This window comes from Polistes fuscatus, unplaced genomic scaffold (assembly GCF_010416935.1).
Source record: "Polistes fuscatus isolate 324 unplaced genomic scaffold, CU_Pfus_HIC Scaffold2, whole genome shotgun sequence".
Classification (NCBI taxonomy): domain Eukaryota; kingdom Metazoa; phylum Arthropoda; class Insecta; order Hymenoptera; family Vespidae; genus Polistes; species Polistes fuscatus.
The window spans coordinates 5690882-5712992 of record NW_025113096.1 but is presented as its reverse complement, the minus strand read 5'-3'; the positions used below and the strand labels follow the sequence as shown (position 1 = coordinate 5712992).

General features: G+C 30.6%; 6 protein-coding genes across 12 annotated transcripts in view; 2 read left to right on the top strand and 4 right to left on the bottom strand.

Moving 5' to 3' along the window:
* Positions 1 to 302: 302 nt before the first annotated feature.
* LOC122517169 lies at positions 303 to 13656 on the bottom strand. The gene is made up of 21 exons (XM_043635583.1): positions 13531 to 13656; positions 8115 to 8248; positions 7653 to 7752; positions 7297 to 7529; positions 7022 to 7131; positions 6823 to 6928; positions 6462 to 6694; positions 5906 to 6290; positions 5273 to 5825; positions 5000 to 5084; positions 3987 to 4610; positions 3758 to 3929; positions 3431 to 3682; positions 2833 to 3355; positions 2627 to 2762; positions 2379 to 2547; positions 2213 to 2335; positions 1672 to 1870; positions 1437 to 1584; positions 1262 to 1367; positions 303 to 647 (listed from the first exon to the last, which is right to left on the bottom strand). Exons 3-21 carry the CDS (start codon positions 7726 to 7728, stop codon positions 594 to 596), a joined length of 4287 nt encoding a protein of 1428 aa, XP_043491518.1. The 5' UTR covers positions 7729 to 7752; positions 8115 to 8248; positions 13531 to 13656; the 3' UTR covers positions 303 to 593.
* Positions 9029 to 13195, top strand: LOC122516632 (F-actin-capping protein subunit alpha). Its single transcript, XM_043634604.1, has 3 exons — positions 9029 to 9372; positions 10330 to 10579; positions 10668 to 13195. The coding sequence occupies exons 1-3, from the start codon at positions 9175 to 9177 to the stop codon at positions 11084 to 11086; spliced, it is 867 nt and encodes a 288-aa protein (XP_043490539.1). The 5' UTR covers positions 9029 to 9174; the 3' UTR covers positions 11087 to 13195.
* Positions 13657 to 13723: 67 nt separating the features above from the next.
* On the top strand, positions 13724 to 17745 carry LOC122516630 (queuosine salvage protein). The gene is made up of 6 exons (XM_043634602.1): positions 13724 to 13931; positions 14077 to 14292; positions 16719 to 16881; positions 16942 to 17055; positions 17155 to 17340; positions 17468 to 17745. Exons 1-6 carry the CDS (start codon positions 13836 to 13838, stop codon positions 17704 to 17706), a joined length of 1014 nt encoding a protein of 337 aa, XP_043490537.1. The 5' UTR covers positions 13724 to 13835; the 3' UTR covers positions 17707 to 17745.
* On the bottom strand, positions 14303 to 15080 carry LOC122516633 (translation initiation factor IF-2-like). The gene is made up of 3 exons (XM_043634605.1): positions 14955 to 15080; positions 14816 to 14893; positions 14303 to 14645 (listed from the first exon to the last, which is right to left on the bottom strand). Exons 1-3 carry the CDS (start codon positions 15078 to 15080, stop codon positions 14391 to 14393), a joined length of 459 nt encoding a protein of 152 aa, XP_043490540.1. The 3' UTR covers positions 14303 to 14390.
* Positions 14958 to 16721, bottom strand: LOC122516631 (fibrous sheath-interacting protein 2). Its single transcript, XM_043634603.1, has 3 exons — positions 15778 to 16721; positions 15358 to 15705; positions 14958 to 15288 (listed from the first exon to the last, which is right to left on the bottom strand). The coding sequence occupies exons 1-3, from the start codon at positions 16182 to 16184 to the stop codon at positions 15111 to 15113; spliced, it is 933 nt and encodes a 310-aa protein (XP_043490538.1). The 5' UTR covers positions 16185 to 16721; the 3' UTR covers positions 14958 to 15110.
* Positions 17746 to 18771: 1026 nt separating the features above from the next.
* The window catches only part of LOC122516629 (homeobox protein 2), a 29094-nt gene continuing 25754 nt past the window's right edge, over positions 18772 to 22111 (bottom strand). For all 7 annotated transcript variants that reach the window (XM_043634596.1, XM_043634594.1, XM_043634595.1 and 4 more), the window contains 2 exons: positions 19091 to 20119; positions 18772 to 18958 (listed from right to left, as the gene is read on the bottom strand). In XM_043634596.1, coding sequence (XP_043490531.1) covers positions 18920 to 18958; positions 19091 to 20119 — 1068 coding nt within the window. In that variant the 3' untranslated portion in view covers positions 18772 to 18919. The remainder of the gene's footprint in view (positions 18959 to 19090; positions 20120 to 22111) is intronic.

The following is a 22111-nucleotide window of genomic DNA, read 5'->3' as shown; positions in this document are numbered from 1 at the left end:
TGGCAAATCTTATACCTCAACCTATACATGTAGGACTTTTAAACACGACATGGAACGTAACAGGACATGCGCCATTCAGACGTGGTGGACCTTTTTCTTTGCTCGCTTATGACAATCGTACCAAAACTTTGGCTATTTTTGTTGGCAAGTAATCGTATTGAAATCTCCTACTAATAAAAATAATTTCTTAATATTAATTTTATTAAAGATTAATTAACTGTAGGTTCTTGCAAAGTATGCCAAGGAATCGATACGATCCAGGGTGTTTGGTCGGTCGCATATGAGCCAAGAGATTGTCGAAATTTTCAAATGGCTATTGGAGTATTTAATGATATATTCCGAAGAACTAAACTTCTTACAGCGATACAGGAAAAGAAGAAGGCCATTCTACAAAGTTTAATAGGAAACAATACCAATACAACTTTAGAAAGCGTTTCTCCAAAAACCGAGAGCGTAAAAAACAATTCATAAAAATATTATTATTCATATATATTATTACGTTGTGTATACTATGTTGTAAAGATTTGTAATAAATCATTTATTAGGAATAAAAAGAAAATCATTCTCTAAATAATCTCGAAACTTGTCTGCTTTCACATATCGTCGCCCATACATTGACGTATGGCATCGAGACCCAGCACGTGCATCTGTAAATAAATATTTAATACAAGATTTAAATATGTTCGAAATAACTGTAAAATTATTAGCAGTCGTTATTGTATCGTTAAATTAATTTCGAATATAATGACCTAATTAAATAATTATTTATGATCTAATAATGAATAACCTAATTAAATAATGATCTATTTCAGTCTCGCTGTGTTCCTACTTCTATTATTCCTCTCCTTTTAGTGTTATTGTATACAATGTTATCGTTATCGTTATCTAAAAAGTTCGACTTGAAAAAAAAATGTTGACACGAAGCGAATATATCCTACAAGCGATGCGCTCCCCTCCCTGACTCGAGACAGACTGCGTATAGCGTCCCCGCGTATCGTACTTCGCTTACCGCTAGTCGGAGCGTGGTGGGGATAATAGCGCATCACCGCGCATCGTATTGCGACTCGGTGCGTGGTGGGATAAGCGCAGTGAGACCACAGCGCATCGTACTGCGAATCGAAGCGTGGTGGGGATGACCGCAGATAAAAACCACCGCGCACTCTTCTCGCACACGCAGAACTTTATAAATCTTATCAGAAACTGTTTCTAACGCTGTGCTCGAAATTTTTATTATAAATATTTAAAATATTAATAAATTTACCGTTAATACACCTATTCTTTCAGTTTGTGCTGGATTTGAGATTGGCAACATTATAATTTGATTATTGTCACCCAGAGCATATTCCCTTATATTAAAATATGCGTACCTAATTAAACATAATTTTATAATTATTCAAAGTAGATTTGTAATTTTTCTATTATTTATATTATTTTACCCGATTTCCATACAATCTTTAGTATCTGTTTCTTCAGGAAGTGGTTCGCTCACTAAAATAAATTTGATATTTGGATTAATAGACTCGTCTAACATAGCTCGCAATGTGTTTCTTTCGATGGCGTGATATTTCTCGTCTATTGGGAATACTGTAACACACATGTCAAATATTATTCTGTTTTTCTCTTTTTTTTTAATATATACGTTGATATTTACTCGTCGATCTATAATATTACTTTTTTTGAAATTATAAATCAATGGTTTTCTAGGTATTTTTGGTTTTGGTAATGATTCCGTTTCCATGTCAGCACCACGGTATCCAAGAAAAGAATATTCCACGTAAAGCAAATGCACCTCATCGTCGCGCATCACTGAACTATTTTCAAATAGATTTACACTTGCTATCTGGATTACGATTGTATCCTTTTCCAATGGCTGCAATTTGATTATATTCGATCAAGTAATTTTATATTTTCTTGAAGAGAAAAAAAAAGATATACATTACATCTGTTCTTAATAATGATATTTTAATGAAAATTCATTATGTAGAATAAAAATGAATATGTTTAGAGTTGCGTATATGTCTACATAATTTATAGTGTTTACTCTGTTAAGGATAATCAACGAAGTAACTTCGTACATATTTTGTCAAAGGATGATTCTTGCTATGCACATCATCGGCAGCATTTCGTGACTCTGTAAGTAGTTAAATCTAATGCAAAGTTTTCAAACTAGAAGCTCTGCATATAATAAAAATAAAAAAACGAGCCATTTCTAATTACTAGAGGTTTGGGAATAAGCTAAGGAACTCTTCCGCCCGTACTCTTTCCAATTCTCTTCTTCAAACACTTCTAAAACGTCACGAACCGAACTATTCGATTCTACGTCATCGTGCTTCGTCTGAACGCGTTCAAAAATTTCTTATGAAAAATATTCTACGATTATTCTTCAGAAGCACATATATTTTTTCAGATAAAAATCTTACGCTGAAAATAAGAGAATTGAACTCATCTATGCTCACTGTATTGTCTCGACTCTCCTCTTTTGCTTTCTCCCTTTTTTCTACTTCTTTTTCTTCTTCTTTTTTCTTTAACGTAGTTATTGATTTATAACTGTATAGCAAAAAATCTTATTTTATTTTTTCGAAAGCATCGGTTAAACATTGATTCAGTAAAAAACATTTTCACTAACATTATCTCGCTGTCGGATGAACAATCGTTATATGTGTCGTTAACCAATTTATCATTGTTCTTGCCAATGACTGGATTTGTCAAATTTTTTATTTTTTTCTTGTTTTCTTTTCTAATGATAACATCTGATATTTTGTCTGCGCGTGCATATATCAGTTGCATTAAATTAATTGAAATATAACTAGGACAAAAATATGTGGAACCTACGTGTAGATTGATTATTAATTTGTTGATAATGATTACTATCTTCTTGCATCGTAGAAGGATACTCTTGAAAAGACGTCTTTCCTATTTGTTCTATTCGCGGAAACAAACCGCATTGTTTTTTGAATGCATCAACCTGTTCAACGTCACAGCTCAATCTCACCCATAACGATAATTGTCCAAAATTTGTACCAAATGTACAAGCTATAACGCTGTTCATAGGCGCGATGTAATGTAACTTATTTTGTGGATAATCAAGTATATCTTTGATACACAATTTAGCTCTAGCAACGGAATAAGCCGTTGTATTTTGTTCAACGACATTCGCCTGAAATATTACATACTCCGACAATACGCAATTAAAAAATACGAATAGATTTGGTATATGATAAACGAAGGAGGAATTGAAATTTAACTTCGAGCATTTCAATGTTGGTGTGCGTACTGTCTCTTGACCCCAAATGTTCCAACTAATGAATAAGGACACGTTGCAAAGATTTTCCTCTTGAAAAAGAATTGCTGCAGCCTATAATGATATTTATATTAAACGTGAAAAATTATGATCAAAGCGTTTATAAAATTTGTCTATTTTGTTACTAACGGATGTAGCTAACTGCAGAGAGATAACATGAATTTCCACAAGACCTTGACCATTTGTAATCAAAAAAGGTATCGACTTCGTCGAATAAGGTGATACCTCGATACATTCGTTTGGACACTTATCATCGCAACGTAATTGTTCTCCACTTTTTATTGTCGACTTTATTTGATTCTCCATTTGACAGGGCATGTTCCATGAACGAGATAACTTCATTGCTTCCATACATCGTAAATGACTCAAGACGTTATTAACCTTTTAAATTTGAGATTAATGATACATAAATCGTTTCGATCATCTTATCGACACATCTTTGTATCTTTATCTTACACGATTTCTCCTTGTATCTTTCAAATTACATTCGTCCAGAAATTCTTTACATTTTTCCAAATGTTCGACATAAGTTTGTACGTCTTGATGATCGTTAGCAAAAACTTCACTTTCCTGCGCTGATCTATTCATCTTCCAGGATTCGAAACAATTCTTAGTATCGTCGACATAACTAAAACGTTGTTAGTTAATTAATATCTTATCGAACGAACAAAAAAAAATAATTTACCATTCCGCATAAGCTCTGTCGACCGCTTTTCTCGGATATTTATTGTCACTTATTTTAATCAGCGACGTAGATGAACATTTTACATTTGAATTTTTCACATTGCCGCTACATTTTTTGTAAGATTCTTTCGAATCATTTCCACAACAAAAATAACCACAATCCGATTCCGCGTGACATCTTTTCGAATCGGTACAAGTACATTCTCCGGTTTCTGTGAATCTCGTCACTTGATTTCGTGTTTCATAATTTTTTACTTTCGAACAACTACGATGTTGCGATTTATCTTGATTACAAGATTTTTTGATGCTACAGTTTTTCATACTCCGCGAAGATAAATCATTGTTATCTTCGCATCGCGAATCCTTGACAGTCAAATGTGTAAATTGCATGCCTACATCAACGGGCCAATTAATTGAATTGTTATTGTTAATATCCGTTTGTACATCTTTTGTAAATTGTTTCTCGTCGCATAATTGCGGATTTCGAAACAAAATATTACGTTCTTGAGCATGGATCGAACAATTTTTTGACAAAGCGCGTTCTTCGCAAAGTACGTCGTCAAGCATTGCGAGTAAATTTGTTAAATCTCTTTTTTGCACGTGATCTGCCGTCACATCCGCGTCTCTGTAATATAATTTCATGATAATTTACAACAACGAATGTAACTTACTAATCGTTTTAATTATTGCTGATTGACGTCATAATTTTATTCATAATGTATGTTTAAGGCATAGGATATAAAAAGGATCATGATCGAGATATATTTTATTCATAATGAAAGTATCACGAAATAAAGCTGCAGTTATATTAAAAAGCGACAAATATCTATCGTACAAAATTCAATAATTTAAAATACATAAATATAAAATTAGACAAACATTTTTTTTCTAAGTTTCTGACAATTTCTCTATATTCTTCCTAATCATCTATCTAAATGGAAGCGTCGAAATTGTTATTTGTAAATATGTAAAAGACAATGAAGGCACTAATCGACTGGAGGATTATTGTTTTACCTCGGTTGGTAGAATAAGGCACAGCGACTTGATGGGCCCTGACATATTTCGTTAATATAAATTATATAATCAAGAAGCTTTCTATCTATTGGAATAGTTCGTAAAAAGCCTAAATGTGATTTAATAGCGATTTAAGAATCTAGCGTCAGTCAAAGATGGCTATTTACTAACGTATCTATCCTTGACTACCCAAGCAACGTACATTTCCAGCGGGACCATTTATAACGGTACTCGTCGACAGCTTGTCAATTCTTTGTCAGCAGTTAGAATCACCAAAGAGCAGCTTTTCGAGGGTGACCACTTGCCTGTGTCTTTGGCTAAAATCTTGCATGACTTCGCAATCGACCACAGATGAAACATCCAGTTGACCAATTCTTCCTGTCTTCAATGGCGTACTGATCTGCGCTTGATCCAATAATTTTAACATCTTTTCGCGTGACAAAGGGTTCTTCTCTTCTTGTATTATTTGATCAATCTCCTGATGTTCTTCAACTACTTGTTCCTTCGTCGTGGATCGCTCATCCGTAAAAGCCATCACTGAAGTACTTGCTTCTTTCGTCTTAATAGAAGTCGTACTACGTACGAAATCCGTTTGTACGCACTTATCCAAATATGTCAAACCTTGCCGTATCGTATTCACACCTTTTTCGAGCTGTAAAATCTTCTCGAACGCTTCGCAACATTTTTTACATTTTTCTGTTAACGATATCATATTTTTGGGAGAAGAAGATAATTCTTTTGTATGCGTAGTCTTAACATTAATACAACCATCAGGCGATTCTGCTTTGCTACTTGATTCGTTCTTTTTATTATCATTTTGAATGGTCTGTCAAATATAAAAAGAAAAAAATCAAATATCAAAATTATCTTATTAAATAAAATTGAATAATCACTAATTTGTCTTACCGCTAATTGGATCGTTAAGGTGTCCATATTTTTCTGTAAATACTGAAGTTTATTTAACAATTGTTCGTTAGCCGTTTGTAGGGCAGCGATATTAGCTTGTTCAGTATTAAACGCTACTTTCAAAGTTTGCTGATCGGTAAATTGCTGGGAAAATTTTTTTTTCAATTCAACATTCTCTAATTCAACTTGACCATATTTGGAGCTCAATGTTATTAATTCGTTATTGTGTTGCTGCAAAATTTTCATCTCATTCACTAGATCTCTTATCTGTTCATCTTTTTCGCGTAACGTCAATTGTGAATCTTTTGCTTTTATTATTTGCGTATCGATCTCGGCCATCCGTTTTTTTTCTGCCATTAGGGATACCGTTATTTCCTGATTATTTCTAACAAGAAAAATTAATTATAGGTAAATATAAAAATATTTCTACTATACTAATCGCTTATAAGATCAGTGCTATTAATTTTGCTCGCATAAATGATTTCTATTAAATATTATCTAAGCTATTAAATATCGTTGATAATTTAAAAAATAAATAAAATTATAAAATATTTACTTTGTTGTCTCTTCGAGGATTTTTTTGAGGTCGTTGATTTGTAAGTTCAACGACTCGTTCGTATTCTGAGCAGCTATCAATTTGTCGCTCAACTGTTTCATTTGCCGCCAGACCTTTATATATTCGATGTTCTCAACTACTTTCTTCCTCTGATTATTTACCACATAAGTCTCAAGTTCCTTCTCTAACTGCGTTATACGGCAGGACATTTCTTTTTTCTGTGTTTCTAATTCCTATTAACAAAAAACAATAAAAAAATGATTAAAATTTTCAATTAGCAAACAATACTGTATGGAAATATTTCATGGTTGATTTTGTATGAATCACATTAAATCACACAGATAATTCTTTATCTCATTACCTCGATTTTAACGAGATAATTTTGTACATCATTATCTTCGTTTCTTGTTTGAACGATACACTGGCAGGATGGTGCCCTTATACGGCTGTTTTCGCTTCGACACGTTCTAAAAAAACAATTTTATGTAAGTGATCTATTGTAATCTATACCAAAGTGAATCATAATAAAAGAATTCAATCTATTTACACTTTCTACGCACATGAGTCCCGAGGATGGTCTTGTGTGAGGCCGACGACTTCTCGTTGGTGATACACCGCTCATTGTATGACTCAACAGTTGACTTCTCAATACGGATAATTTATTTTTTAACTAAAAATTGATCCATTAAAAAACAAATTTTCTTGTTTAAACTGATCATAAAATTAATTGTAGAATAAATGTATTTATATCGTTTATTTAATATTTATGACATTTTTATTTGATTTTATATTATTATTTTCATATAATTTTTTTTAAAAAATGATATTTGCTCACCTTGGAGTTCTCGATCTCGAGAGCCGTTGCTTTGGTTTTAGCATCGCAACCAAAAGAAACGCACGCCCTTGGGTTAGCAGCTACTCTCATTAATTTCGTAGCCAGTCGTTTGATCTTGTCTTCCTGACAATTTGACAATTTTTTCAAATTATTTGCCTCCTCGAGTAGCCGTAAATACTTGTCCTCCAACTGATATCGATCGAGCTTGCATACCAAATGACGCTCCTTGGGATCTAAGATTTGCAAATAAATTTATTTGAAAATATATTCTTCCAAGGAAATAATTATTATTCAAAATTATTATTATTTGAGTTGTTCCATTTCATTTTGAGTTCATATATATATAAATAACGTACCTATAACACTACGGCATGTATCGATGCAAGATCCCTCTTTTACAGGCAAAAGGTCTCGATTTGGATCGTCCGCCATTCTTTCAGGATTTTATCATACTTTCTAAGAAAGATATTTACATGTATGTCAATTAAATAAAAAGAAATATTAAATAACACAATCAAATTATAAGAAAAAAATTGATACAACGATCGCCATACGGAATATGACTTTTGAACTGAATTCTCGAGCCGAACACCATTTAAAACTGGCGCGTGATTTAAAAAATTAAAATGCTATTACATATGCATGCCGTATAAATGAATACGTTTTATAAGTAAACGAAAGAACAATAGAGTATTATGAGGAGATGTAGTATATTATCAGGAGGATGATAAAAAAATAAAAAAATAGACAATGAGAAAAAGAGAAATATGAAAAAAAAAAGGGAAAAAGAATTGAAGACCATGCCTGAGTGAACTTACGAAGACTTTGTCTGACTTTACGATGATTATACACGTTCAAGGTTTCTCGTGAGCACCAGGATTGTCGAACCAACATTGGTATCTTCTATTTTCTTCTTTCAAATTTCGCGCCGTTTTCCAAGCCTTGCAAAAATCTATGGAGAAAAAGAATTCCTTTTATTTCATTCGTTTTCTTTACATTTACTTATTTTCTTTTCTTGTTTGTTTCTATTATTTTTATTATTTTATTATTAATTATTAACAATGTAACAATCATGTATAACATTAACGAAACTTATATGATATAAATTTACTTTGTACTTATGTATTTAATAATTGTTCGCGCATTATACCTTTTAATGAAAATGTGGTAAAACTCAGACACCCTATATAAAGATAAGAAAGTATTCGTAGACGAATGTTTACTAATTTATCATACCATAAGAATTTAAATAATATGAACATTTAATGATTTAATCACGTTGCTAATATCGTTCAAATATCTTTACACGAATTAACCAAAAACAAAAAATAAATTCATTCAAACACAAATTACACGTTAGAATGCTTTTGTCGATAATCGAAACAATATTTGTCACCTACAATATTAATCGAATAATCGATATATTTCCAATTTAATTGATCGCCCTATCGACTATTAATGTATATTATGAATAAATCAAAGGGGGAATGATATTTTATTTGAAATATTGAAAAAAACGACAATGCCAATAGTCGAATAAAATTTTCATTAGAAAGTAATATTTTTCGTAATAAAAAGGAAGAACTGAACTTGGTGCGATTACAAAAATGAAAGATAATATGTGTATGTAGACGACGGAATGAGAGAGAGAGGGGAGAGTGGAAGTAGGAAAGGAGAGAAAGAAAAAAGAGGAAAAAGAAGGTAATCGTGCTTCCTCATCCAGATGCGTCACGATTTCGAATCAGACTCGAAAGAGAGATAGACGGTGTTGGTCACCGGGTATATGAGAGAGCGCTAGGGGAACACGTCAGCTCAACCTGCACTGCACGAACCTTGCTTTTGACATCGGCGGAGTGTGCGTGCCAGTGGAAAGGTAAGATGGCGGCGGACGGAGATCTGATCCCCGATCAAGAAAAAGTACGAATAGTTTCGGATTTTATACTTCACTCACCACCGGGCGAGTTCAACGAGGTTTTCAACGATGTCAGGGTCTTGTTGAACAACGACAACCTGTTGAAAGAAGGCGCGTCCGGGGCATTCGCTCAATACAACAAGGATCAGCTCACGCCTGTTAAGGTACATCCTCGTACAACACACACAATCGTTCTATTTCCCTCGATCCTATGGAATACCTTTTTTCTGTTATGTTTTTTTCCTTTTTCTTCCTACTTCTTTGACCCCCTGCTTATCGTTTACGCGATATGACTACCGTAAACCTAGAAGGAAATATACCTTTCGCAAAAGGACTCGAAGAAGATCCTTGTCGCCTCGATACAAGATCGAATTTCAAAGTGGAAAACGACGTTCCCTGTTTGGGGCATCGCGAGCCCCAAATTTTTATCAATGACGTTTACTTTATCATAATATATTTTATTACATGATTATTCGAAGATAATCTTACCAGCTATTTTCATATTATTTTTCTTTGATAAACTAATATTAATCGTCTTGACGTGAGAGGCATCAGCGATCTTACTACCAAAGGAATGTGACCTTTTAATATAGATTGTCATTATTTCATTGAATATTTTATGACAGATGTACGGAGAAATATAGTTTGTTACATGTTTATGAGATGATCGTTTTCTTTTCTTAATTTTTTATTTTGTCAATCATTGATGTATTACTTTGCTTGAGAATTTTCTTTGATTTAGGTTAGGAAACGATGTAAGGCTTACATGCTTCTTAGAGCCATCTTGAGAAGCTGCTTTTTCTTTGAATATTAATTTTTATTTATTATTACATTTGTATCTTGATTTTATGTTGCCTTAAAAAAGGTCACAACGTTTAGCGAGATTTCATTTGATTTATATAAAAGTATCTTTCTACTTTGTTATCGCTTGTAGAAATATTCTTATATGAAAGTTTACGACTTGTGTTATTCATCGTATTTCCCTTGTGATTGCTTTAAGCGCTTCTATTTATTATTTATTAATCTCTATATCTTTCATTAAAATAAAATTTAATCTTAAATTACGTCAGAGCAATTAATATTGCTTTTAAAATATGTATTGCGTACATTTATTTATCCAGATAGAGGGAAGCGAGTATCCAGCACTAATAACAGAACATAACGACTTGGGGGGCCAAAGGTTTTATGATTCGCGTAGTAAGCAAAGTTTCAAGTATGATCACCTAAGAAAAGAAGCACAGGATTATGAATCCTATGAACCAGATTCCGTAGCAGAACCTTGGAGGTCGGTTTTACAAGATGAGATAACGACTTATACCCAAAATCACTATAGACATGGTGCGTCTGCGGTTTTCGGAAGAAGCCAAGGAGGTATGAATATATTTATTTTTAACATTTTCATAACCAAATAAAATATTGTCAAAATAAAGAGTATAGAATAATAATTATGTTTTGACAGGTAATATAACGCTGACTGCGTGTATAGAAGATCATCAATTTCAACCTAAAAATTTTTGGAATGGTCGTTGGCGTTCTGTATGGACTGTAAGTTTCAGTCCAAGTTCTGGAAGTGCAGAATTAAGAGGTAGCCTTAAAGTACAAGTTCATTATTATGAAGATGGAAATGTACAATTGGTCAGTAGCAAAGAAGTAAGAGAAAGCTTATCTATCTCGAATGAAAAACAAACTGCCAAGGAGTTGATCCGACTAGTTGAAGATTCAGAAAATGACTATCAAACTGCAATTTCGGAAAATTATCAAACGATGTCTGACACAACCTTCAAGGCCTTGCGAAGGCAATTACCTGTTATGCGAACGAAAATTGACTGGAACAAAATTGTATCGTACAGTATTGGCAAAGAGCTTAAAAGTCAATAGAAATAGATTTTTTTATATAATATTAAGAGAAATAATTGAAAAGCGCATTTTGCTGCATGGGTGAAGTCTGGAGGTGTGATGTGCGCGGGGGCAAATACAATAGTATGAAACAATATTCTGTTAGATATATTTGACTGAAACTCATGCATGCTGCTCAAGGTTCCTCTAGATCTCTGTTATTCTTGTGATTGCTATAAGAAGCAATGGGATTCTGTTTTTTATGACATTACTATGTATTTTAAATTTTAGGAAAATTTTACATATATATTGTATGTAAAAATTCTTTATTAAACTTTTATTTTCTTTAATATACATCCAGATAACTAAGACGAAATATTTAAATATATTTCAACTATCGTACGTTTTCATTCTGATCAGATAAATAAAAGATAATAGAATAAAATATATGAGAATCTGTTAAATGACCATATTAGTCTGTGATGATGAGAATTATTATGAGTAATATTAGACTTCGGAAAACAGTTTATAATCAATACTCGTATTAATGAGGTAAAGGGGACCCTTGATTTTGTGTTGCTCAGTGAATATTATTATAAAAAAGGTAAAACTATAGGGACTGTGCAAATTACAATATTGCATGGTAGAAGAAAATAAAATTTATCGCAAGAACTTGCAGATATTTGCAGTCATCCTTATTGAAGAGAATCTACAAAAAAAAAAAGATTTGAATTGTTAATAATTATTATTTTGAACTGAATAGTTTGCACAAGAAAAAAAAATCGCATTTAAAACCTAAGCCTCGTAACAACAAAATAGCACAATAATAAGTTATAATAATAAAGTCAAAAAAAAAAGAAAAAAGAAAACACTATAATGATTTTAACGCTGTCAACGAAATACGGCGTACTGGGGCCATAGGTGATGTCAACGTCTAACAAAAAAGTATATTTGGATTATTTTAAATTCATAATTCTATTTAAAATGTCACTAACTAAGTGTTCACGCCAATCGGTAGATATAAACGATGGAAACGATAATTAAATTAATTAATTAACCACAATCAGTAGGCATTAAAGTGTCTACGATTTTTATTCAAGCTTTATATTTCATAAAATATAAATTTATATGCTTTTGTTAAGATATATTGTTTTATAATAAGTATATCTATTACAGCGCAGATACGTTGCAAAGTTAAATAATACTGAATAAATTAAGTGTTAATTATTGCAACTTAATTTTCGTGTTAAGTGTATTGTGTAGTTTTACTCTATATGAAATCATTCAAATTAATTAGAACCATCAAGAAATATTTTGGTGCTATCGCTTGCCACACATTACACAGCCAGACATGTACGCGAAAATGGAAACTAACAAAGTACATAATGCATTGTACATTGTAGAATGTAGCCTATAGCCTGCTGGAGCCTTAATCTGTTCATTTTATGTTGAGGGGGTATTATGTACATATGTTATTTGAATGAATGAATGCGACGAAGCACATCACAATTTGACTTGTCACACACAAGGATTCGAAACATGTGTGTAATGGTTTTCAAATTTTGTAAGTTACATCGTAATTCGGAAAACTTAATTTAATTGAGATATCTCTTTTGGAACTATTTTACTCATAAATGTTTAAAAAGAAGAATTATACTAATATATCTAACTGCAGCGACTTTCATCGAAGTATTCATAAAGTACTGCGGTACAATAATGAAATGAGGAAAGAGAAATAATTTACTATTATTGCTATTGCAATAAAAAAGAATAAAAAAGAAAAATACATGTAAATAAGATCTACATGCTATTCCCACGTGTTAATTTGTATTACGTATGTAAATTACAAATGAAGTGTTGAAGTTTCGAATCTTCTCAAACTTTACAGAAAATAGTTGCCTATAATAAACAAAATTAGGTATTACCTACAATCGAGTGTATCGTAAAAATAAGAAACGCATGTCCTTATGTAAAAATTTAAACACAGAATACATTTATCGTTTAAATTATGTATTATTAAATGTTATGATTGATTGAATAAAGTGACATGACACTTTATACTTTGGCTCTGTACTTACAAACATTATTCTTTCATTTAATGTTGCATTTTATATCAATGTTAATTTCGATGCAATAAATGGATTATATTTACATCTTTTTATGTGTGTGTGTGTGTGTGTGTGTGTGTTTACCATGGATGACACATTAACCTAACAGTCTTTTAACTAAATATTTCTTCCATCGAAAATGTTTCATTTTTCGGTTTAAACTGACAAAAAAGTAGATAGAATTTAATATATAAATATTGCCTATAAAATATCATTTTCTTACAATAAAAATATATACGCGATACAATTATGCAACTGTAAACAATCCATACATCCATGTGCGTCAACGTGACCAGATCGTGGTTATCTTATCTAGTGTACCAATATAGAAAAGACAAATTCTTTAAAAAAGAATTAAAATAAATACAAATTACTTACCTTTACTTAAAATACTCTTGATGTATTTTTTAAAAGTAATATCAATTCCTTCACACACATCGTAAGCGAATAAATCATTGAACGTGACAAACTTTGACAATAGCCGCCATATTTGTTTATACCTGCAATCGTTGCTAAACAGCCATTGAACATTGATCACGTGACATAATGCTAAATTTCCAATGATAAGCACGCGCGTGAGGTTTACATTATTTATATTTATTCTGATTTCCGGTTAGATGTTTTCTACTTCATAATACATTTTTATTTTATACGCAAGTAATTATTGTAATAATCGTTCAAACATGGTTATAATGCCGAGAGAATCAGCTAAAGTTATTTCTGCATATGCAAAAGATGTTTTTATAGAAGACGAAGGTGTAAAAGCACTTGCCTACAAAGTAAGTAAACAGCAACAAGTTATGTACATTATGTATCTGTTTGTTTTATTACATTGTCATTTATATATATAAGTGCATATTAACCCTTTTCTTCCATTTTTATTTTTAAATAAAAACTGAACTTTAACAGAATTCATTGTTTCAGGTTTTGGAAGAGCTTAAAGAAAAAAAAATAGATATTAATAATTTTTCACAATGTGAATTTCATCCTGAATGCTCTGATCCTAGAGCCATTGACTGGATATTCGTGCTGGATTTATTAAATTTTTCATTTTGGACTGAAGACAATGCCACTAAATGGAAAGTCAACGGACAAACTGGGTATTTTGCAATGTGTGCCGCTATTCAAAGAGCTATAAATGTAAGTTCATGCGCTCTTTCTTAGAGATATCAAGTATTTACATTGAATTAATTTTATTCCTAATTATTTTATTTTTTATTTTCATCAACATTTAACCATTAAATTTTGATTATTTGGCATTTGCATTTGTCCTTCCGTAATATTTCTGGTGATTCTTTTTCTTCTGATTTTGTTACAGCGATTGTTGATATAACAGGTTTTTCTTTTAATTCTGGTTTTACTTCCTCTTTGCTTAATTTATCTGTTAATTTCTGTCTTTCAGATTTTTTCTTTTCTTGTCTTTTTGTCTTCCTTTTTTTCGAGTATTTTGATATCTTTGATATTTCCTTACGTTCAATAAGTTCTTTCCTTTTCTGTTATATGTATATATGTGTAAATATTTTTAGAAAGATATTTATTTATCTAATATATAGCTTAATGATTAAAACGAACTAAGAGTTAAGCATTAATACATTTGCTTATATGTTTCTTACGATACATCTACATTATTATAAACTTTGGTATCAAATTAATTCAAACTTACCTGTGCTTGTTTATCTTTTGAAAGAGTCAAGCGAGTTTCAAATGTGTGTGACAATTTCCTAGTTTCATCTACTGACTTCTGGTAAACATACAATTTATATAGATAGATGTATTATGCAAGCAAATAATTCAAATTTCACCTGTTTGTCATTGTACAGCGTACAACAAATTCTTTCTCTTCCTTTTGGTAAACGCCGAGCCATATAACATTGTACAAACATTTTCATTTTTTGTAAAAGTTCTACAAATACCAGAATATTAGACATTTATATTTATCATTAGTCATATTCGAGCTACTATATAAAATAGAAATAATGTTTAGATTGAAATTCCATACTATCCATTCGTCCTCTCTCCTTTCCTATCTTTTCATTATACTTCTTTATAAATTTTGCACGTTGAGTATTCATATAATCGAATAGAAACTGTTCTTTTTCAATTTCTTTTCTTTGCAATTCATGTCTTAGTTTCCATCTAAAATATAATTGATATATACCGTACAAATATGAAGTAATCATTCAATAATTTTTTATCATTACTTACTTCTCTTCAATGGCCATAGTCTTTTGTTCTTGATCGTGTTTCAATCTCGCTTCTCTAGCTTTCTTACGCATATGTTCTTTCTTACGCCAATCTACCAACGTATGAATTTTTTTTTGTTCCTGAATTTCAGTCACTAACTTCTGTTTTTGTTTTATATTTTCTGAACGAGCCTTTGCTCTTGCAACACGCATCATTTGATTTTCACGTTTTGTTATTTGTAATAATTTCATTCTTTTAATCAATTTTTTCGCTTTTTCTCTTTGCGCTCTAATTTTTGCTTCCTCTTCCAATTTATGTGCTATCCATATTTTCTTACGTGCCTCTATTAGTCTTTCTCTTCTCTTTAATCTAAAATCATTACAAATATGTATGAAATTAAAACAAGAAAAGAGTAGCCTTCCTTTATTTAGGAAATCTTACTTATTCACTTCATTTTGTGCTTGTTCTTCAGCATATTCTAATTCTCGTTTTTCATGAGCAACACACGTTCTTTTTCTTAGTTCACGTTTAATACTATCAGTGTGTAAATTTCTTAAATATTTTCTATACATGTTATAATCCTTTAAAGAACATTTTCCTTCCAAATTACGTGTAATTAATCCAGCTTTCAATAAATGCTGAATATTATTCGTTTTTGAAAAGAATGGTACCAAATGTTCATCGTGCAATGCATCGTATGTGAATTTGATTTCATAACAATATGGATCATTTAAATTAAACTCTGCATCCGATGAACTGGTCCACAATTTTTTCCCTATTTTACGTCGTGTAAAGTTATAGGCACCTTCTGGTCCAGGTACCATTGGAATCTTTGATTCCAAAGGCATTACTTTCCATTTTGGTAGTCCAAAATTAGGAATAGCTCCCTTTGGTTTGGGAATACTTTCAATTACTTTATCTAAAGCTCTAATTAAATAATATAAATTTTTTAAGCTTTTTAATATTTATTTATACTTTTAATTTTATTCTATCATAATCTACTTACGTTGGTTTTTTAAGATTTATTATATCAATAGTATTCCAAGTCCGTGCCATTATGTGTTTAATTAAAAATGACAATATATAAATTTTATGTTAATGAATTTGGATAATGTTCTAATCATCAAATGTCATTTTAACATTTACTACTGGGATGAATATAGCTGTCATATATTTATATTTGTTCACTTTTGTTTTTTTTTACATTTTCATTAGTAAATTATTATTGTTAGGTATTTGTCGACTAATATTTATCTATTAATTACGTATTTTTATAAAAATGATTCCTTATCTTATCACTTTATATTGGCTGTATTATTAATTATCATTATTATCTTCTAAATTATTTGTGATATCTTCTATATGCATAATACGTATAACAGGAGGGTACACCTATAATAGATCCTAAGTACTATTCAGAAATAACTAAAAATGAACTTGAAGTAATCTTTCGAAGTGATGATAACAATACTAATATTCCTCTTATAAATGAAAGAGTAGAAGTTCTACATCAAGCTGGAGAAGTACTATTAAACAAATATAAAGGTACAGTTTTCAAATATTCTCGTTATATCATTAATAATAACATTTGTTTTCATAATATAGGTACATTCGTCGAATGTATAAAATCCTGTTCAGGCTCGGCAAAAAAATTATTAAAACTCATTGTTACTGATTTTCATTCTTTTCAAGATGAAGCACAGTTCCAAACATATAAAAGTAAGTTTTGTATATCGCGTAAATTCTAGAAGATGATCTATATATAATATTATAATGGATTATAAAAAAATAATATATATTTACCGTTATTTATTTTAGTTAGTTTTTATAAAAGGGCTCAGATTTTAATCGGTGATATTTGGGCTTGCTTTAAGGGGAAAAAATATGGTGATTTTTATGATATTGATTTTCTTACCATGTTTGCCGATTATCGAATTCCTCAAGTTCTCGTTCATTTTGGTGCTCTCAGATATAGTAATCCCTTGTTAAGTAAACTTCAGTCAGGTGAGTTTATATATCGTACTTATTATTAGTTTAATATATAACAGGTATATGTTTTTTATAAACACTGTCCATTCATAAATTATAATACACATTTTTGCGTTGTTCTTTAAATACTGAGTTTATGCAGGCTTAGAATTGGAATCGGGAAGTGTTGAAGAAATAGAAATCCGTGGATGTTCAATAGAAGTTATTGAGCGTGTTAATAACGAAGTTAGACATTTAATCGATTCTTATAGTGATTTACGTTTGAAGGAAAGTGATATTAATTGTATCTTAATCGATCATTTTTTGTGGGACTATCGTCGTGAACACGCCGAAGAATTAGAGGATATACCATTTCATAAAACTAGAAGTTTCTATTATTAATTTCTTTCTTCTTAGTGATATACATTATGTTTATTTTTATGAATTTTGTTATATTATATTTAATCATTAATTATCTTATTTAAATCAAAAAAAAATATATATGTATATATTTTAGTATTATGAATTATATTGTATAAATTAAATTAAAGCAATGCGCGTGTACTTAATGAAATTTGATACAAATAATACATTTAGTGAATTTACTTAAATTTTCGCAAGACTAATGATATACATATATATATTTAATAACAAATGTCTGTGAAATCACATACGCACGTTTACTTAGTTAATAATAAATATTTTACAAATATATTTTTATCTCGTGTATAATAAAATCGAACTTTATATTCATCAATGAGACGATTATTTAATATTTAACATTAAAAATTCAACAATATGTACAAGAAGATGCTCTTTATTAAAGAGAGTTTATCCTGGAAATATGGAACAGAGTGTATATATATATGAATCATAAAAGAAATTAATTACAATATTATCTTCTTTGGCTAATGACATATTATTATTCATGTCATTTGGCACAAATTTAATCACATAAGTAATTATCAGAGACTAACTCGAAATAACTTTACAATTAATCCTTTTTTTTTTAGTATATTCCGTTAACTCATTCTTGCACGTGGTAAGGATGGTAACTTCTTTTTTTTTATTAATATGAACGTATAATTCTTTCTATCGTCTCAATACGACGCCTTCATCATGCTTTTTACTTATATAAAATTATGACTGGTCTGCGGAAAACGCAATTCTAATAGAAGTGTATAAAATAGTATTGTATATATTATTAAAAATTACATTACGTATATATATATATTTTTTTTTTTTTATTTTATAGTTAAGAATTAAAAATCATCGCCATGGCGACGCAGTAGTGTGCTTTTTTATCCAATTTCAAATTCCATCGTCATAATAAACTTTTAACTTCGCCTTTGCATTTGTTCCCAAAATTTGATATTAGATTTCAACTTACCCGGGGCTATTACGTTAATATCTTTCAACGAATGATCCCTTTTAGCTTGTACTATTTCCGATTGATTTTCCCGGTCATTAGATTGTTCCATGGTGACATGACTAGCCGGTGGTGAAGTTACTTTGTAAGGAATTTGTCGTAAGCCTTCCCGAAATTGTTTCGAAAGAGACCTGGCTGTTAAACTGTGCATCTGCCTGGGTGTCTCGATTATTTGCAATTCTGGTGTTACACATCTCTCGTTATGCGCTGTATTGATTTTGCAGTCTACAAACAAAAATATCTTATTTAAGAAGATAAAAATATTCGCAATAAAAAAGGAACTAATTTGTTGCCCGGAAAATTTCAGCCGATTTATAAATATGTATAAATATATGTATACAAAATAAGTTATCTTACTCGTGGTGCAGGAGTTGGAGCGATTATCGTTGGCTTGTTAAAAGCTTCGGCCAATCTTCTAACCGATGGCATAGGAAGTTTGTTTTCCTCAATATTTTTCATGTTTATTTTTTCTTCGGAAGAATCCACTTCGTAATTTCCATTCGATAATTTCTCCGTAGATAGATCCTTTTCCTCCACGTCTATTTCCGAATTAACATTCGACGAGCCACTATCATTCCCAACGTCAACTTCTAATTTTTTATCTTTTGAATCATTCATAACGTTTTCTTCCTCGCTATCGACGTCTTTAGAATCCCCATTTGTATCTTCATAATATTCGCTATTCGCAATATTAGGAACCGATTTAGCAGAAGTCATCACCGTATTGAAAAAGTTGTGATCAGCTTGTTCGCAAAGTTCATTAAGAGTTCCAGTACTTTGCGTGAGATTTGGATCATCAGAACATTGTCTTTCAAAATGATCTTGATCGTCAAAATTACGATGATCCCTGAAATGACCGAGATTTGATTTCTTTGCCATCCTAACAATCCTTGGCTTGATGTCAACACCATTGATCTGATTATGCGATTGCGTACGACGCAACCCACCATCGTAACCGAATGATTTAAGATCGAGTTTGTTCACAACCCTTTGCGGTCTCGTTGACTTTACATTTTCTTTTTTATTCGAATCAAAATCGTTTTCAAAACCGTAAGCCTTTAAATCGATTCGTCGTATCATTTTCTGATTATCGCTCTGAATATAAGATTTTTGCGTTTCGAAGATCCCACAATTGTTATCCTGATTGTTCAGTCTCGCGTTTATCTCGTTTTTACTATTTTTACGTTCGTTTTCTAAAAGATCTTCTACTTTTTGATCGTTCCATGATTTTTGACGTTTCATCGGAGAAACATCGTTTTTCTTCTTTTCCGTGTATTCATCTTTCGTGCTTTCTTCCGTGGAAGAATTAGAATTGTTCCTTCGCCATTTTTCCGTTCTCGATTTGGGTGAATCGTATGCCATATCCTTGTCGAAGCTTTCTTCATTCTGAAACAAACGAAAATGAATCATTATGCAATGTTACAAAATTGATATTTTTTTTTCAAACCAAACATATAACAAATTTTTCATTAAGTATTTTTTATATATATAGTATATACAAGTTAGTTTTCATCGTGAAGTCATGCATATGGTACTAGTGTAGATACAATTATTTTTAATTAGATCATATCTCGTATTCTTAGAATAAAGCAAATCAAAAGCCTATACCCAGATATCGTGTGCAGTGTTAAGAAAGCGAAGTTGATTTTTTTTTTTTTTAGTTTAAATAAATCGTGCAAGAAGTAATCAATTAAATTAATAATCGAGACAAATATATTTATATTCATTTTGTGTTACCCTTACGATAGAAATCAGCATGATTAAGTTACTCAAAAGTTTCGTTCCTTTGAGATAAAATGAAATAAAATCCAAGAATATAAATTAGAGTTAGTTGTTAGTTAAACGAAGAACAACGCATATGAAACAAGTTTGAATTTTTCTTAAAGTTTACTTACCAATTTATTTTATCACAGCTTTCATGCATATGCAGTGCGAATAGAGTGTTGCTTTGTATAATATCAAATTAATATAAATACAGCAAGTTTCACAGTTTATCAGTGACTCTTACAAACAAATTGGTGCAGAACTATATATATACACTGTTATATACAATATAATTAATAAATTATTATTATTACTATTATAATTTTTTACATCTACGATATACACGTACGCGCATAAACAGAAGAATCAATTGAGTATATTCGATTTGCTGAAAATAACGATGTATTAATAACCGACACCTAAGAGCATGCAATTTTAAACAGAACAAAAATAGACATTAAATATAAATAATATATTTAAATTATTTTAAGGTCTACACACAATAATACATATTTAAAGTCGGATATAGTTAGTCCCTTCGTTTTACTCCCAATTAATTATTAAGTATTCATAACTAAATTATAAGTGAGATCATAAGATGTACGATTATGTAAACACTACACCATATATTCCTGAGATAAATGACATAAATAAAGTTAAACAAAAGAAAATTTTCCAACAATAACAAATTTTAAACTAAAAACAACGGTAATGGCATATCTTAATTGTTAATTTTAAGTTAGAAAAAAAACTGACAACATTTTGGCATAAATTTCTTTGGAATAGACTATTCGTTAACGATTCCTTGAATACGAGATATTTAAATATAAATTGACTCTTTAAGTGTGGCTGTTTTGTTTCAAGTACTGTCGATTAACTTTGATGAAACTTTGATATAAAAATACTTATTAAATATAATGAGACTTTTTCATATATTAATAAAAAAATGTTAAATTGTTACCAAATCGTAATATTACTTAGGCTTCTTATACCTAATATTTTATTAGTGGAATTATCTTTACATTTCTTTTTACGAGAATTCGAATTTTTAAGCTCTTTCAACGTCTTAAAATCTCGTTCGATAACTTGTGGCACAACAGGCGGTTCTAATTTCAAATTTCCTTCCTCCGAAGAACGTGAATGTTGTCTTAATAATTTACCTTTAGTATAATTAATATTTCTTATTTTGTTTTTCTTCGATAAATCTAAAGAGTGATAAGAAGTAAGATTATTCGACGATAATGATTTCCAATTACGCAAATTATCGTTAATCAAATTATCCCTGTTTTCGTATTTATTATCTTCTTTGCTCTCTACTCTGTTTTGTCTTTTAAGAACTCTCTTATGCCTATTTTTAATATTGGAATTACCATTTAAAAATCGCGAGGAATCTCTATCATTCGATTTGAATTTATATTCGAGCGATCTAGTTTCCATGTGTTCATCCTCGTCCAACCAATCGTCCTCGTCGATAATTTCGTCCTTTTTTACTTCTTCCAATTTATTTTCATTAATTATATTTTTATTCGCGGAATGATTAGCTTTAGATCCTTTAATTATTTGTATCTTCGGTCTTAATTTAATTTTACTGTAATTTTGTATTTTTCTACCGTC